A 13,778-nucleotide genomic window follows, 5' to 3' on the forward strand; every position below is an offset into this window, starting at 1 on the left:
AGTTGTGGAGGAAGAGCAGCACCGAAACCAACATTGAACAAAGACTTGCAGGTGTACGAAACACAACTCGCGGCTGTGTTAAGACTTTAATTTTCACTCACAACTTCTTAAGAGTTTAAAATGATACGTGCTGACTTATCATACACGCCCTGCAGTACACCACACGGTCACGTTGGTGCCAGATTGGGAATGCAAACTTCAGCACTTCTCTGGGGTTCCCCCCTCCTACAGAGACGAATGGTTTTGCCCATGGACCCGCTCCAGCACTCACAGCACACAAGAGGTCTACAAGATACTGATTTTTTTTGTGTCTGTCAACCAACGTCAGTCTTCAGTAGTAACGCCATTACACCCCATAAACACTGTTACAGTCGTGAAAATAATCTCGGGACTGGACGGGTTCTCTAAATAGATCCAGTGTCTCCTTTAAAAAAAACGGCGGCTGTGTCGTTCGGATGAGACCAGCAAAAGAGCTGCACTGCCAGTGCCTGGAATAAATAAGGTAACGTTAACGGGCTACTCCGCTTTCGCCTCTCCATCCTTTGCTAGGTAGTGCGGCTAAGCTAACTGTAGAGTAGCCCAGGGTCATTGTGTTTCCTTTGAAACATTAGACGCTGTCTCATTCACGTTTATATTTGTAATTTAATTTTGAAGCAGCAAGAAATGAAAACGCCCTCGTTCGCACGGCAGCTAAACGTTAACGTCGCTGTAGCGCCACATTTGATGTCAGCAAGTTGACTGAATAGCAGCATTGCCAGATTGTTTCCCTGTTTGATCATTCCACCTGACCTGTGCAAGTGGCTAGCAACCTGACGTTAGCTACTGCCTGCTAGCAGCTATTATTACATAGCAATAATGCACCTGCTTCGGCTTTGTGACATTTAATTAGTCAGCTCAACCAATTTCCTGAAAAACTCCCTAATATCCGAGATAATACATGTGGGATTTAGGATCTGCATCTTACGCTAATCCTGAAATACAGTCAAGATCTGTAAAAGGGGATGGCCTACTATCCTTCCAGTGATCTGGAAGATACCATATTGACTGCTGTGCTGTGACAGGCATAGGTCCCCTCGCTGCTTTTAGTAGCATAGCATCTTAGCTCAGGCTAGCCTTGCAAGTGCACTTAAGGTTTTTCTCCTGTATTGCTGACGCTCTGCTGTGGATGCTCAGAGCCTGGTTAATTACACAGGGATGTGGTGTTTGAAGAGCCATTTGATTTAGTCTGGTCTGTTTGTAGTCCAGTGTGCCACTTAGAGACCACATGCTGATATAGCACCCTGGAGATGACCATTCCCAACAGAGCAGATGGATTACATAATAATAACAGCATAACATATGAGTTTTGGGTGGCATTCTGCCTTCTGGACATATCCCAGGGATAAGGCTATTAAGATGGATATGATATGTGTGTAATCTTTTATTTTCATACAGGCTACAGCTGGCATCAAGTTTATTTTGGATTAATACAGTATATTTGTTGCAGTACGGCACTGACAATATTTAAGTGATTAGGCTTGGTTGCTCTTTGATACATCTAAAGTGATAGACCACCTTAAATAAAGGTACGTTTGGGCTTTTTGTTCACTCCAAAGACTGGTCTTTTACATTGGTTATCAGGTTTACATTTAAAATGCTATGTGCACAGACTTTTTTTGGACAAAATGCTGTACAAGGAAATCAACCTCTGACTGTGAACCATGTAACAAGGGGAACTGTACAACAGTGCAGTGCATTTGAACAAACAGTTTTGTGCACAGTGTCGCAGCTATAAGTTATTTGCTCCACTTTGTCTTACCTAAAATAAGGTCAGGCCGGATCGCAGTTGAAATAACTGTTTCAGAGCATTACAAAGACAGTGGCGGAATTTTAACTTTGACCGTTTTGCCTGTATTTCTGTAGATTCTCTCTGATAAAGTCAAAGCTTAGCACGCAGCTGTTTGTTGGTGTATTTCAGTACCCTGTGGGCTGATAGCTCCCACACTTGTTCCTCCTCATATCTGGAAGAAGGCACGAAGCCAGAGTTGGGTCACTGGTTCGAGCTAATTTTAGATCTGCAGGCAATTCTAAACCAGCTACTTTTCCTGTGAGAGTAGTCGGCAAACTCAGCTATCATTTTTCCTGGGAGGACAATGTTGTGGTAGTGGCCAGATATAAAAAGATAGAAGTAGAACTTGTTTTCACAAAGGGGATCTTGCTATCATACTGTTATGTTTAGACCATGATGATGATGTTGTGCCTTTTAAGTGTAAGAAAACGTCCAGTGACAGAGTTTATACTACTTACATGACAAAAGGCCCATTCTGTATTTGAAAATTCTTTTGTTTACATTTGCTTTTCAGTCAAGGATGCATAATAGTACAATGTGTCTCTATTCTCTGCCCTTTAAATGGTTATACATACCCTGAGGTCCCAGCACTGCTGTAATGGCAAGTCCAGGACATGCTGCATGCACAGAAAAGAACCTGTGTCTACAAATCCTGCACTTTCAGCACAATGTGAGGCTAAGTGGTGATTCCCCAAGCCTCTTTATTGATTCTGTATTTGATGACTGCTTTCAAGATGTAGTTTTATGTAAGGCATGAAAAAAAAAAAACATAAAACAAACCCCTCAGGGACGTACTGCTGGTTGTTGAAGGGACTTGTGTTGTGACAGCGCTTGTCATGAATAAATAGCCTACTGCTTTTGTTCAGCTTTTCCTTTGGCATACTTCTTGTAAAGCTATTTGTGCTGTCTTTTTGGATTTGCTTGTGATATAAAAGGGGGTACCGTATTTTTGAAGTGCCATTGTTATGATAGTGGGATAATATCTGTATGAAGATGAATTTCTAGGTTTCTAGTTTGAACTACAACCACTTTACTTCCTGTAATTGTATCCTGAAATATTTGTGTTGTAGACTAAACGCTGCAGACAAAATATGTGTTTTTGAGAGAGAAACTTGACGTACAGTAATGTGACACACACATTAACAGCTTGTGCTGGATACTTACCGGGACATTCTGCATAACAGTGCCCTGCAAGACAGACATGCATTTGTCATGCATAAAGAAGCTGTGAAACTGAGAGTGATGCAGCTGAGCAGCATGAAGAGCTGACTCTACAATGAAGCCTTTCTGTGTTGTGTGTGGCAAAGGGGCAGTGCATGAGCTCAGCATCCATAGGAGATCAGCCCATTCAGCTCTGCTCTGCTGTGATGGCCCTCTGCCTCCCTCTGTTGGAGAAAAAAATTAATTGCATCAGAGGATTAATGCTATACTCTACTTAGTGGAAGGGATTTAGTTAAAGATTTTGTCATTAATACTTCACTGAAGGATTAGTTGTGATGATGCCAGTAGTCGAATATATGGTCAAGTAATGCTTACAAATATGTTCCTGTTGAATCCTCCAACATATTACGAAGAATAGCCAGAAGGTTGAAAGAAACTACAGAGTGGGGGAAAAGGGGATATCCAAGTACAACAGCTTACAGATGCTCCAGCAATATGGTATAATATATGTGACAGAGTATTAAAGGCCATAAATGTTGCTTTCTATTCATATTAACCATACACTGTCTGTACTGTCTCTTTCTGAAGATTGTGTCTTTTCTAACTGACTAGAGGGACGCACCAATTGTGAAACGTGTGAAAGGATTCTTTTTTTTAAAAAAAGAAGTTATTGCTTGAAAGTTATCAGCCAGCTGTACAAAAACCTACTGAATGAGAAAACATGTTCAGTACTTACATAGTACTTACAAACTTATTGCAGGGATGTCACGAGCCAGTAGCTCATGAAGGTGCCAGTGCAAAATTGATGCAACAAAACAGATAAACGTCGGCCACTGCAATCAGTGAATGTGATCTTATTTGCAGGTTGGCAAAAGCAGTCAACAAGGCGAATATCGGCAAATATTGACATTCAGAATTGGTGCACCCCAACTAATTAGACTGGAAATCTTAAAGGGTATGACACGAGACAGTGGTCTCTGATCTCAATTCAAACCTGTTTCACAAAAGCTTGTATCCCTCTAGCAGTCAGTGATTAACAGTCACTCTAATCTAATCTGGTGTTTGCCTGCATTGTAAATCCCACTTCTGTCATGTGAATGCAAGTAAAACTAGGCCATCTTGCGGTTGATTACCACCACTACTACTAACACAAATGAGCATGACAGAGCCTAGTTTTGCTGGGTCATCCATCAGTGCGATAAAAGCCTGAACTGTGACCATTGTAGTAGTCAGGCAAATGCGCTTCAACATAAATCTGTGTTGACAGACACACGAAGAGGAGCAAGGAAAGAAATGTAATCACATGATCAGATATTAGAAAACTTAATTTTTACATGCTCATGTGCTTCTCTTTCAGTTATTAGGGTAGCCTAAGTTTTGCACCCAAGCTTACTGGAAAAATATTATCGATTTAAAATTAATATCTGAAACAATGTTGTTAATAGTATTAATAAATGTTACAACTGGGATATAAAGCAACATTACAAATTATGTTTAATTTAGAAAGTGAGCTGTAGTGGAAAACAATCAAAATAAGATAATAAAACACAAAAAGAGCAATAAAATAAGTTCTTTATTTTGAGGATTAATATTCCTGTAATACTGTGCAGAATAATTAATATAACTTTACAGCTCTTATCTGTATTTTGTAGGTGTTTAGTTGCATCACATGTGACTGTCAGATCCCCCACTGTTCCTGAGGGTTTACATGACACCAAGGTCCAGTGCTCCTGTAGAGACAGAGTTCCCGGCCTCCTGTACAGATATCCAGTACACCACTGGGAGGTGGGGGCTGGTTGTCAACAGCATGGCTTGCCTCACTTTATCACCCTGACTCTTTGTTGTTGCTTTCCCCCTCTGTGCTGATCTTATTCCAGTCTCGGTCCTCCCCGGGATCAATGTCTTGTGCTTACCACAGGCAGACCAGAGGCTGACAGTGAAGACTGCAGGGTGATCAAGTAATTCGATTGGACTGTTACACATTCTTATTTGTTCGGAGGTTGCTGATCGAACCGATAGGTTTGCGTTTCAAGTCAGCCTGTGTGCATATTTTCTTATGTGTGCACATGTACACTTACAGATGTATCTGTGACAATAAACATTGGTAGATGGGAAATGAGATTTCCAGCGTATTCTCGCCACTAGAGGCTACTGTTGATCTCTTTATGAAATGCAAAAGAGGCACCATAAGCCTGTGTACTGTAGATGTACCTGTTGTATACTGTTTAACCTCTGATTTATAGTTTTATGTGGCTAAAACTGTTACTATACCTTATGGACTTGATACTTTGCATCCTTTTTTGAGACCACATGTCACTGGTTTAATATGGTAATGTGTTGTGACCAGGTCAGTCAAAGTGAGATATATGATCATGGTCACATCTTATTTTATCAGAATAATTTGAAGGGACTTGAAAAGTTATAATTATCCAACCATTTTAGATTTAACTTGTGACCCCTTGAAGAGGAGGCAGGGGTTCTGAATCCCCAATCCATAAGTATCGATCATTGTTGACTCAGAATAAAGCAGCTACAGGCAGTATTTGACGTGCAAGGATCCTGAGTGGCTGTAATTGTTCCAAGCATGTAAATTTGGGAAACAATTTACAGCTTGCCAGTCCATTACTGGACGCATTCCCACAAAACCAGACCTGTGGGCTGTTTGGAGTCGCCAGTCTTTGAAAATAGGACAAATTTAAAGCACCTCCACTTGAGAACCCATAGTTACAAAAGAAGAACATGCAAATAGGGGTGGGTGATCTGGTTAAAAACTAATATCACAATCTGTTAAGGCACATTACAATCCATTTTGAAATGCTGTGTAAACTGTAGCTAACTCAAGATAGCCTGTGAATTTTTCCATTTGCACAAGGACTGCACGATATAGTTAAAAAATCATATTGTGATTATTTTGACAAATATTGCGATTGTGATATTATTTACAATTTTTGCATCACAATTTTCAGTTTCACTAAAAAATATTAAAAGCATGATGTTTTTAATATTAATATTTGTGTTGGTGTCTGTACTACACAAACATGTTTTCTTACATCTGGAGAACAAGACTTGCTTGTCAAACATTGTACCTTTTTTTTTTACAAAAAATTGCAATTATTGCAATTTCGAGATTGCATTTAGCCATATTACGATTATGATTATTTTGCGATTAATTCTGCAGCCCTAATTTGCACCATTAAATACAATATTGCATCAATGATAGTTCTTTTTCAGCACAAGCTCCTAACCAGCCTTGCTACTAGCTTTAACTCAATTTGGATTCCCAAGACTACGTCACCCAAAGAAAGAGCCACGAGAGGTAATTTGTCAGTCAACTTAGCCATCTAGTTGGCTACATCACTCGTTTGGCTTGTTCATGTAGCATGGATCTGCTAGTCAGTGAGGTTCTGTGAAGTTTGGAAACAGAAGTGAGAGGACATTAAATTCAGCAGCCTGTACGATTCGCCCGAAAATAAGTTAAGTTAAATAAGATGTTGGCTGTTTTTGAGATCAATCATGATCTAAAATTGTCAGATCGCCCACTCCTACATGGAAACCCCTCACAAAGAAGACAGAGACTCGAGCACAGTCCCCTTTTTGCTGCGAGGCAACAGTACTACCCACTGAGTCACTGTGCTGCCCCAGCCAGCAAAGAATTAAATGTGACAGGACATCTCAACAATAGTGTACTGCATCCAAAAGTGGTTTGAAGACAAACACTCAGACCACAGCCAAACAATAACAGGATTTGGCTGATGACTGGTGTTAATTTCCCACACTGTTCATAGCCTGAAGCATCCTTTTAACAAACCACTGTAAAGATGCCATCTGTTTGAATGAAGTGACCTCTCAGCCATACAATGAAACCCAGCTGGCACAAACATGAGACACAGTGAGATGCTGCAAACCCTTTACTTGACAACCACATTAATATTTCACAATGGCTCTGCGGAATACCAATTAGTCCAGTGGACATCACACAGCTTTAGATTATTTCATTAGTAGTACTGCAGTGTCAGAGCTGTACAGAATTCTCACTGAACTGTTAGGCTCAGTGTCAGATTGACTGATGTAGCCTGTGATAGGCCTGTATGCCCCTTTTGCCGCTGCTTTACATCAAAAGCATGTCCAATGCACTCCAGTCCAGTGAGAAAATACCCACAGATCCACAGTGAGGAGCAGTCAGCCTGCTACTACTGTTCTGCAGCTGTAAAATATCTTTTTTCTTCTTCTCTACAGGCATTCCTATCCATCCCTCTGTCCACCCCCCCTCCCTCCCTGTCTCCTCTCGGGGCTGTAAATAAGCTGGGGCTGTGCAGACCCTTGAGAGGCCCTTCCCCTCCCGCTCTTCCCCCACCACTGCTACCCCCTTCCTAACTCCCCTGCCCACTCAGACTCTGCTGCTGCTCTTTATGCTGCTGAAAGGCGCCAGGGAGATGCTCAGATGATCCATTGGGCCATCCTCAACCACATCGTCCATACAGCCCAAGACAGGGAAGACTAACTAGTGCGAGAGTGAGAGACCCCGTGGAGGGTGCTAAGAGTACCCTGTGAGGCCCTCCCGCCCCGCCAAGCCTGGCAGAAAGCTTGGCTTGCCCCCTCACTCCTGCAGCTCCTGAGATGCCCTCCCCTCCCAATGAAGGAGGTGAGTAAGAGAGGTCCAACTCTTTGCGGGGACAGGATTATTCTGTTAGATGTTGTACACACACTGTGGCACATAAAGCACACACACACCTGGCCACCTGCTCATATACAGCCTGCCTGCACAGTCAGTACGATTCTCTCCTGCACAGAGCCCCACACTCTCGCACAAACACACACACACAGATTATGATAAAAGGATCATGATGCATGCAGCTATAACAAACTAGACGCCTAATTCATTTACACCCTAGCTCCATAAACAAACCCCACTAAATCCCCTGTAGAAATGAGGAAAATATATTACAATACGCCTGCTCCCCTCCCAGTTCGGAGCACAAGCTGTGACTGTATCTAGTTTTGTTGTATGCTGTCTCCTCCTCCTCCTCCTCCAGAGGATCAAGGAGCGTCCCCCGTGAACGGGCCATCTGTGGGCTCCTACCAGAGCAGTGGGAAGAGGAAGGTGCGCACCAAAAAGAAGAAAGGCACTATCACCGCCAATGTTGCTGGCACCAAATACGAGATTGGTACGGTAACCTCTTACTAATAATATTAAAACACTTTGAAAGTTACAGTAATTACAACAACATATACAAATGTTCAGCAAAGATTGGAGACACGATTAAAATGAGGCTTGAAAAGGAGCTAAAAATGGCATATACGCAACAGAAATGTAACTCTTTACAAAGAAGACATCTTTTGATCAAAGAGTTTGTCTTAATCAAAGAATTCGCCTCTCTTCATCCTTTGTGTAGGATGAAAAGAGGCTTTCTTTGAGATGGCTGATGAAATCTTTTCATTGATGTGCCCGCACATTATCTTAGTATTGATGTTTTTTGTTGAAAAACAAGCCTGAAATGGCTCCAGTTTCAGTTGTAGTATTAGTATTACTTTAGGTATCCCTTGCTTCTTACGTAGAAGGATTCACGATTAAGATGAAAGGGGCACTATGTAGTTTGGCTTTACAGCACAAATGAGGTAACAACACAAAAACAGAGATTTTTTTTTATAACTGAATAAACAAGCTGTTCTCTGAGGAAAACAATGTACCCAGAACACTGTTTGAAGCTAGAAAGGTGGCAGGGTCCGCCAAATATAAATACATTAAAATAGTATGAAATTGTGTTGTCCTTTAAGGTCAGTTAAGGTTTGTTTAGTCATGGAAACAAAGAGTGTTTGTTTATTTAGTTTGTTTAGGCAAAACAAAATCAGTCAGTGAAGATCTCTCTCTTTTGATCAAAATGTCTCTCCCAAAATGACATAGTCCCACTTTAATGAACACCTGGTAAGAGATCATTGGTCTTGTCTGGTGAGCTAATTTTATGTCAAATCTACATACAGTGTGTTTAGAGTAAAACAAAAGCCTCAGATTACACGCTTCCAATTTTATATTTTGATTGTATTTGAATTTCATGAGTCAGCAAGACCAACATTGCAGGTGGTCCTGCAGATAGGATTAATGCACTGTGACACAGTGAATTGCATAATAATTTTGGAAAGAGCTCTCAGTATGGCTCGGTCGGTTCCTCAAAACACAGCAGAATCCAATCACAGTGTTGTCTCAACAATAAAATCAGATTTGCTCTCATGGATTGTTGTTGTTTGTTGTTTAATGTTGCAAATGAAACCTAATAGAGTCGCAGTGCAAACAGTTCACACGGTGACAGCTCGGCCTTACATACATACATAAATCTTTATAGAGGTAATTTAACTTGGCAGTGAGGTTTTTTTTTTGAGGAGGGCCAAAAGAGCACAGTAAGCACTCCTCACATGTTCAGTATATTGTGTGGTATCGCAGCTCTCAGGGGGTGAACTACAACCCAGGAAACTAAGGAGTCAGCAGCAGCAAGTACAAGTTGGGGGTTGCTGGGATCCAGGATGTAGATGGAAGTCTAGCTGTGAGTCAGTTTGCTAGCTGTGACGAGACTCTCACAGTGGCCATTCTGAGGGTAGTGCGGGGCTATTTTGGAGGAAAATTAACACTAAGGGCCAGATGGATGGCTCGTTTTTGCTGTTACCTTTTTTGCAGCTGTCTTTTTTTGTTTCAGAATTGATAGTATTACAGGTAAAGGCTAAAGGTCAAGGAAATTTGCTCACTGAGCAGGGAATGCAAACTCTGGCCCTAAGGATGTCTGTTGGGTGAGATTGATTATAGCTTTGTACCGAAAGACCAAACTGTTATCTGTAAACCCTCCATGTTCCAGTTAGCAAAACACAGTTAGCCTCTACCGACGTTAGCAGATGGATGAAGTTACATCGGTAACACCTTTTTCCCATTCAAGTGCCATCATGCAACATTAGGCAAGGCTTCTCCAGGTTTGCTAAGGCTTTCAAGAAATTAATTAATACCTCGTTTCGTTAGGGCATATGAATTTTTCATTACTCACTGAATAATGAATAGTTGTCGGATTAATGTCCAAATGGGCTTGCCACCTATCTCTCATACTATGGGGTTTCCAGTGGGATTTGAATGCATTACAGACAATTAATTTATCTTTCTGAAGAGAGGCATTACGATTGGCTGCTCTGCAACCATTCCATGAATGGTAAATATGGCTGTGAGCCTCTTGATCTATCATTTCCAGAAGTCATTTCATTCTTAATGTATGCAAAAACAGAGTTTAAGCCTAGCAAAATGTGTGTGAGTGAAACATAAAGTGGAAATATTTGATTGTGAGTTTGAAGTTATATCTTGCATTCATATGTTATTAATATGGCTTAATGAGTGTATAAAGTTTATTTATATGATGAATAAAATCTAATGTGAGTGTTTTTCCCCAGTTCGTATAGCCATCAGCGAGATGGACTTCATCAAGACCCGAGATGAGGACGAGACTGCCAACCTCATCTGGAATGACTCGGCCGTGCAGCATGAGAAAATCGCTGAGCTCAGGAACTATCAGGTACGCTGCATGGCGACCATGTCAAGTCAGCACACCGTGTATAGAAGCCTAGAGGTTAGAGAAGAGAGCTTAAGAATAAGGCTGTCAGATCCAATTGCTGCACAGGACAGGAAAATCTGGATCTTAACCTTTACAGTATGCTCCAATAAAGCTGCTCAGTCACCAGCAGCCAAATACCATGATACTGATAAGCTGCCAGTGGATGTGTGTAAGTGGAAATGAAAAGTCTTGACCAAGCAGATCTGAAAAAGATCATGTGTTCCGCATACTTTAGAGGTAAACCAAATGTTAAAACCAAAATAACCTGCCCCCAATAGCACTAGTTGGTAAGGTGAGAAGGGATTTTTCCCCCCAAGGATTCCTTAAGGCAAAAGGTGAAAGAGATGCCTCTGAAGTTAAATGCTGCAGTGCAGCAGGAGAAAGGGATTTAAAGGATGAAACGAACATGACGGCTACTTTAACTCTCCTGTGCTTGGAGAATTTTTATCGAAATGATTTTCCTAGTTAGAGCTGAATAAACATGACATGATTCTTCTGCAGATTTTTTTAAACTTATTAAACAAAGCATTCCCTAGTAACGCTTTTTGGTGCTCTTGTAGAGTGAACAAAATACTAAATAACTGTGATGTTAAATTAAATCAGAATTGTAACAATTGTATAGGGAGAAAAACAATTGAACCTGAAATTAATCTGTGTTACCAGATATCATAGTCGTTGTGGCATTACACACATACGGCTGACTTACCGCAGCAATGAGCACATGCCTACAATATGGCATGCTAGTAATTAAAAAAATAACTTATCTTTCTAATTGACACATGAACGTTTAAAAACGATCACCCTGAAGCCTATTTGTCTGACCAAACAGTTAAGAACAATTAAAACAACACAATGCAGACCACCAAAATCCACCTGAGGACACTAGGTCATTGTAACAACATTTTTTTTTTTTTTTTTGAGTTTTAGAAAGAACTTGAACAAGCATAGACATACACTTGGTTTAAGGGATGCAGTTCAACATCACATATACAGTGGTTGTAAAATTGTCAGGCGTAAAGGGTTACTCTGCCATTTTCCGGGGAAAATACTGTTGCAACAACATTTGTATATTCCTTACTCACTGTTAGCACTACCTGTTAACATTATATGGAAATTATCGTATGACCACATAGTGTACATAAATGGAACAGCTTCCATCAAGACCATTGCTCGGGTTCCTCAACCTAATTAACCTAATCATTTTTTGTGTAATGTGGTATCTCTGGCTCCAACTCCGCCACCACACCCAAGGCCTATTGGCTGTTTTCACACCACCCTGCCTTACATTTTTCTTCTTGTCTCCAGTGGTTTAGAGGTAATGGAAAATATAAGGAAAAAAGAGATTAGAGTGGATGGAAAGGTGATGTTATATAGAGGAATTTGGGAAAGATGGAGTGGGGGAAAAAAAGGAAAAGTGAAGATTATTCATATGATGATTCATATTCATATTATGCTTTTTATTTTTTTAGTTTAGTCTCTTTTAGTTTAAATATGTTCTTGTACATGTAAAAGATCTTGAAAGTTAAAAAGGTCAAAGTCCGCACCAAACAGCAGCTCCTCCCTCCCACAGGACACACTGCTCCTGAAACGCCTTGTCAGTTGTCCTGCCTTTCATTCTGTGAAGTTGTGACTTCACACTACGTCAACATGTCACACATTTGCACAATTTAAGGCTTGAGACTAGTTTGGCTCATAAGAATTGATTTAGCACAGATGCTCTGTTGTTGTTAGCGGTGCTGGCTCAGGCGTGTGTGAGCTGACCAATCAAAGGGGGCTGGGTATTTTGGAGGGGGGGCCTTAAAGAGACAGGAGCTAAAACAGAGTGTTTCAGACAGAAACGCTGCAGCACTGGACAATATGAGAAAACTGATGTGTTTTTTGAGAATTACAGCATGTAAACCTATTCTAGTAGTAACCCAAAATAAAATTATAAAACTGAAAATGAGGCATAACATGTCTCCTTTAAGTAAAGCAATTATAAGAATGAAAAAGAATGGAAAGAAAGGAAAAAAGTTACTGCGATTTTTTCAGACCCTGGGAGATAAGAGAGAGACAAGCAAGACAGGCGATAGGAAAGTGGAGTGGACAGAGTGAGAGGGAACAACAGAGCTTACACACACAGAGACTGATGAGAAGATTGACAGGTAGACTGACAAGTTGTGAACAGCAGGGGGTGGGGGTCAGGTTTCAGATGTCACTGGTGATGTTGACAAGACGGGCCTAAACAACAAGGGTTTCTCTTAGTTCTGTGCACTAACCTGACAGTGATCTTACCTCTATTTGACCTCCACGTCCTGCAGAGTGAACTTGCCGCTGCTACTCCGAGCGTTAGCCATCCATCTTCCCGAGTGCTTATTTGATTAGACTGGGCACTAATGATTGATTAAATCACAAGCTACTCAGAGTATGGCTTGTTAGGACAGGGGCAGCAAGAGTTCAGTTCAGCAGATTGAATATTAAAAATACTATAACAGCTTAACGTGTAGCAATGCAGCTAATGTGTCACATGGAACTGGTGATTTGCTGTCAGTTGTTTTCACTCATTCTCCCGCGCTGCCGTGGTGTTTCATGAGATAATTTCTCAGTAGAAAAGTAGAAGTCCCTCAACAATTGGTTTTGATTTCCCCGCACAAGCCACGTCGTCTCGCGGCATTGGCATAATTGTGCAATCTCTTCCGAATCCCTAATTACGTCTGTCTCGTTTGGATAATAATCACGGGATCCTTTTACACTGCGCTCTTTTTTTCCATCCTCTCCTCTCTCTCTCTCCCTCTTTTAATTTTTCCCTTTTTTCCGTTTAGTGATGTACTGTGAGAGTTTGCTGTCAAGTTTCAGTTCATACGAGCCTAATTAACGCCCCTGTTCAGGCTCATTTGGTCAAAGAATACAGAAAACCCAGAGTTTTTCCTTTACCCCCCCCCCCCCCTTTCGGCACATTCAAAGCAATTCATTCAACTGTCACTGCAGGAGCTTGCGATGCAGAACCAATTACCTCGGCCCCTCGGAGTTGAGATTGATCGTCTTTTTTTTTCTCGCCTCTTCCCTCCCCAACCTTTAAATAGTATTAAAAAAAACAGGGTAAACTAAATAAGGGTTGAGAAAGGTCTCAGCGTCACCTTTTTGTTTTGAGTCCGTAATTGGGCATAAATGTCAGAACATCGTAAGCTCACTTCAGGTTGCTGCCTTTAATGTGCTCATTTTTATGAAGG

The 13,778-nt window shown here is 41.1% G+C and overlaps 1 protein-coding gene across 3 annotated transcripts in view; it reads left to right on the plus strand.

Annotated features, from left to right (window-relative positions):
- The first annotated feature begins 243 nt into the window (after positions 1-243).
- ttll7 (tubulin tyrosine ligase-like family, member 7) overlaps positions 244-13,778 on the plus strand; it is a 78,022-nt gene continuing 64,487 nt past the window's right edge. For 2 of the 3 annotated variants that reach the window (XM_084355780.1, XM_084355781.1), the window contains exons 1-4: positions 245-502; positions 7,226-7,631; positions 8,023-8,154; positions 10,409-10,530. In XM_084355780.1, coding sequence (XP_084211906.1) covers positions 7,607-7,631; positions 8,023-8,154; positions 10,409-10,530 — 279 coding nt within the window. In that variant the 5' untranslated portion in view covers positions 245-502; positions 7,226-7,606. Of the gene's footprint in view, positions 503-7,225; positions 7,632-8,022; positions 8,155-10,408; positions 10,531-13,778 lie in introns of all 3 variants that reach the window. The other variant, XM_084355779.1, reaches the window with a different exon arrangement.

The sequence above is a fragment of the Pagrus pagrus genome (genome assembly GCF_965226575.1).
Source record: "Pagrus pagrus genome assembly, chromosome: 6".
NCBI lineage: Eukaryota > Metazoa > Chordata > Actinopteri > Spariformes > Sparidae > Pagrus > Pagrus pagrus.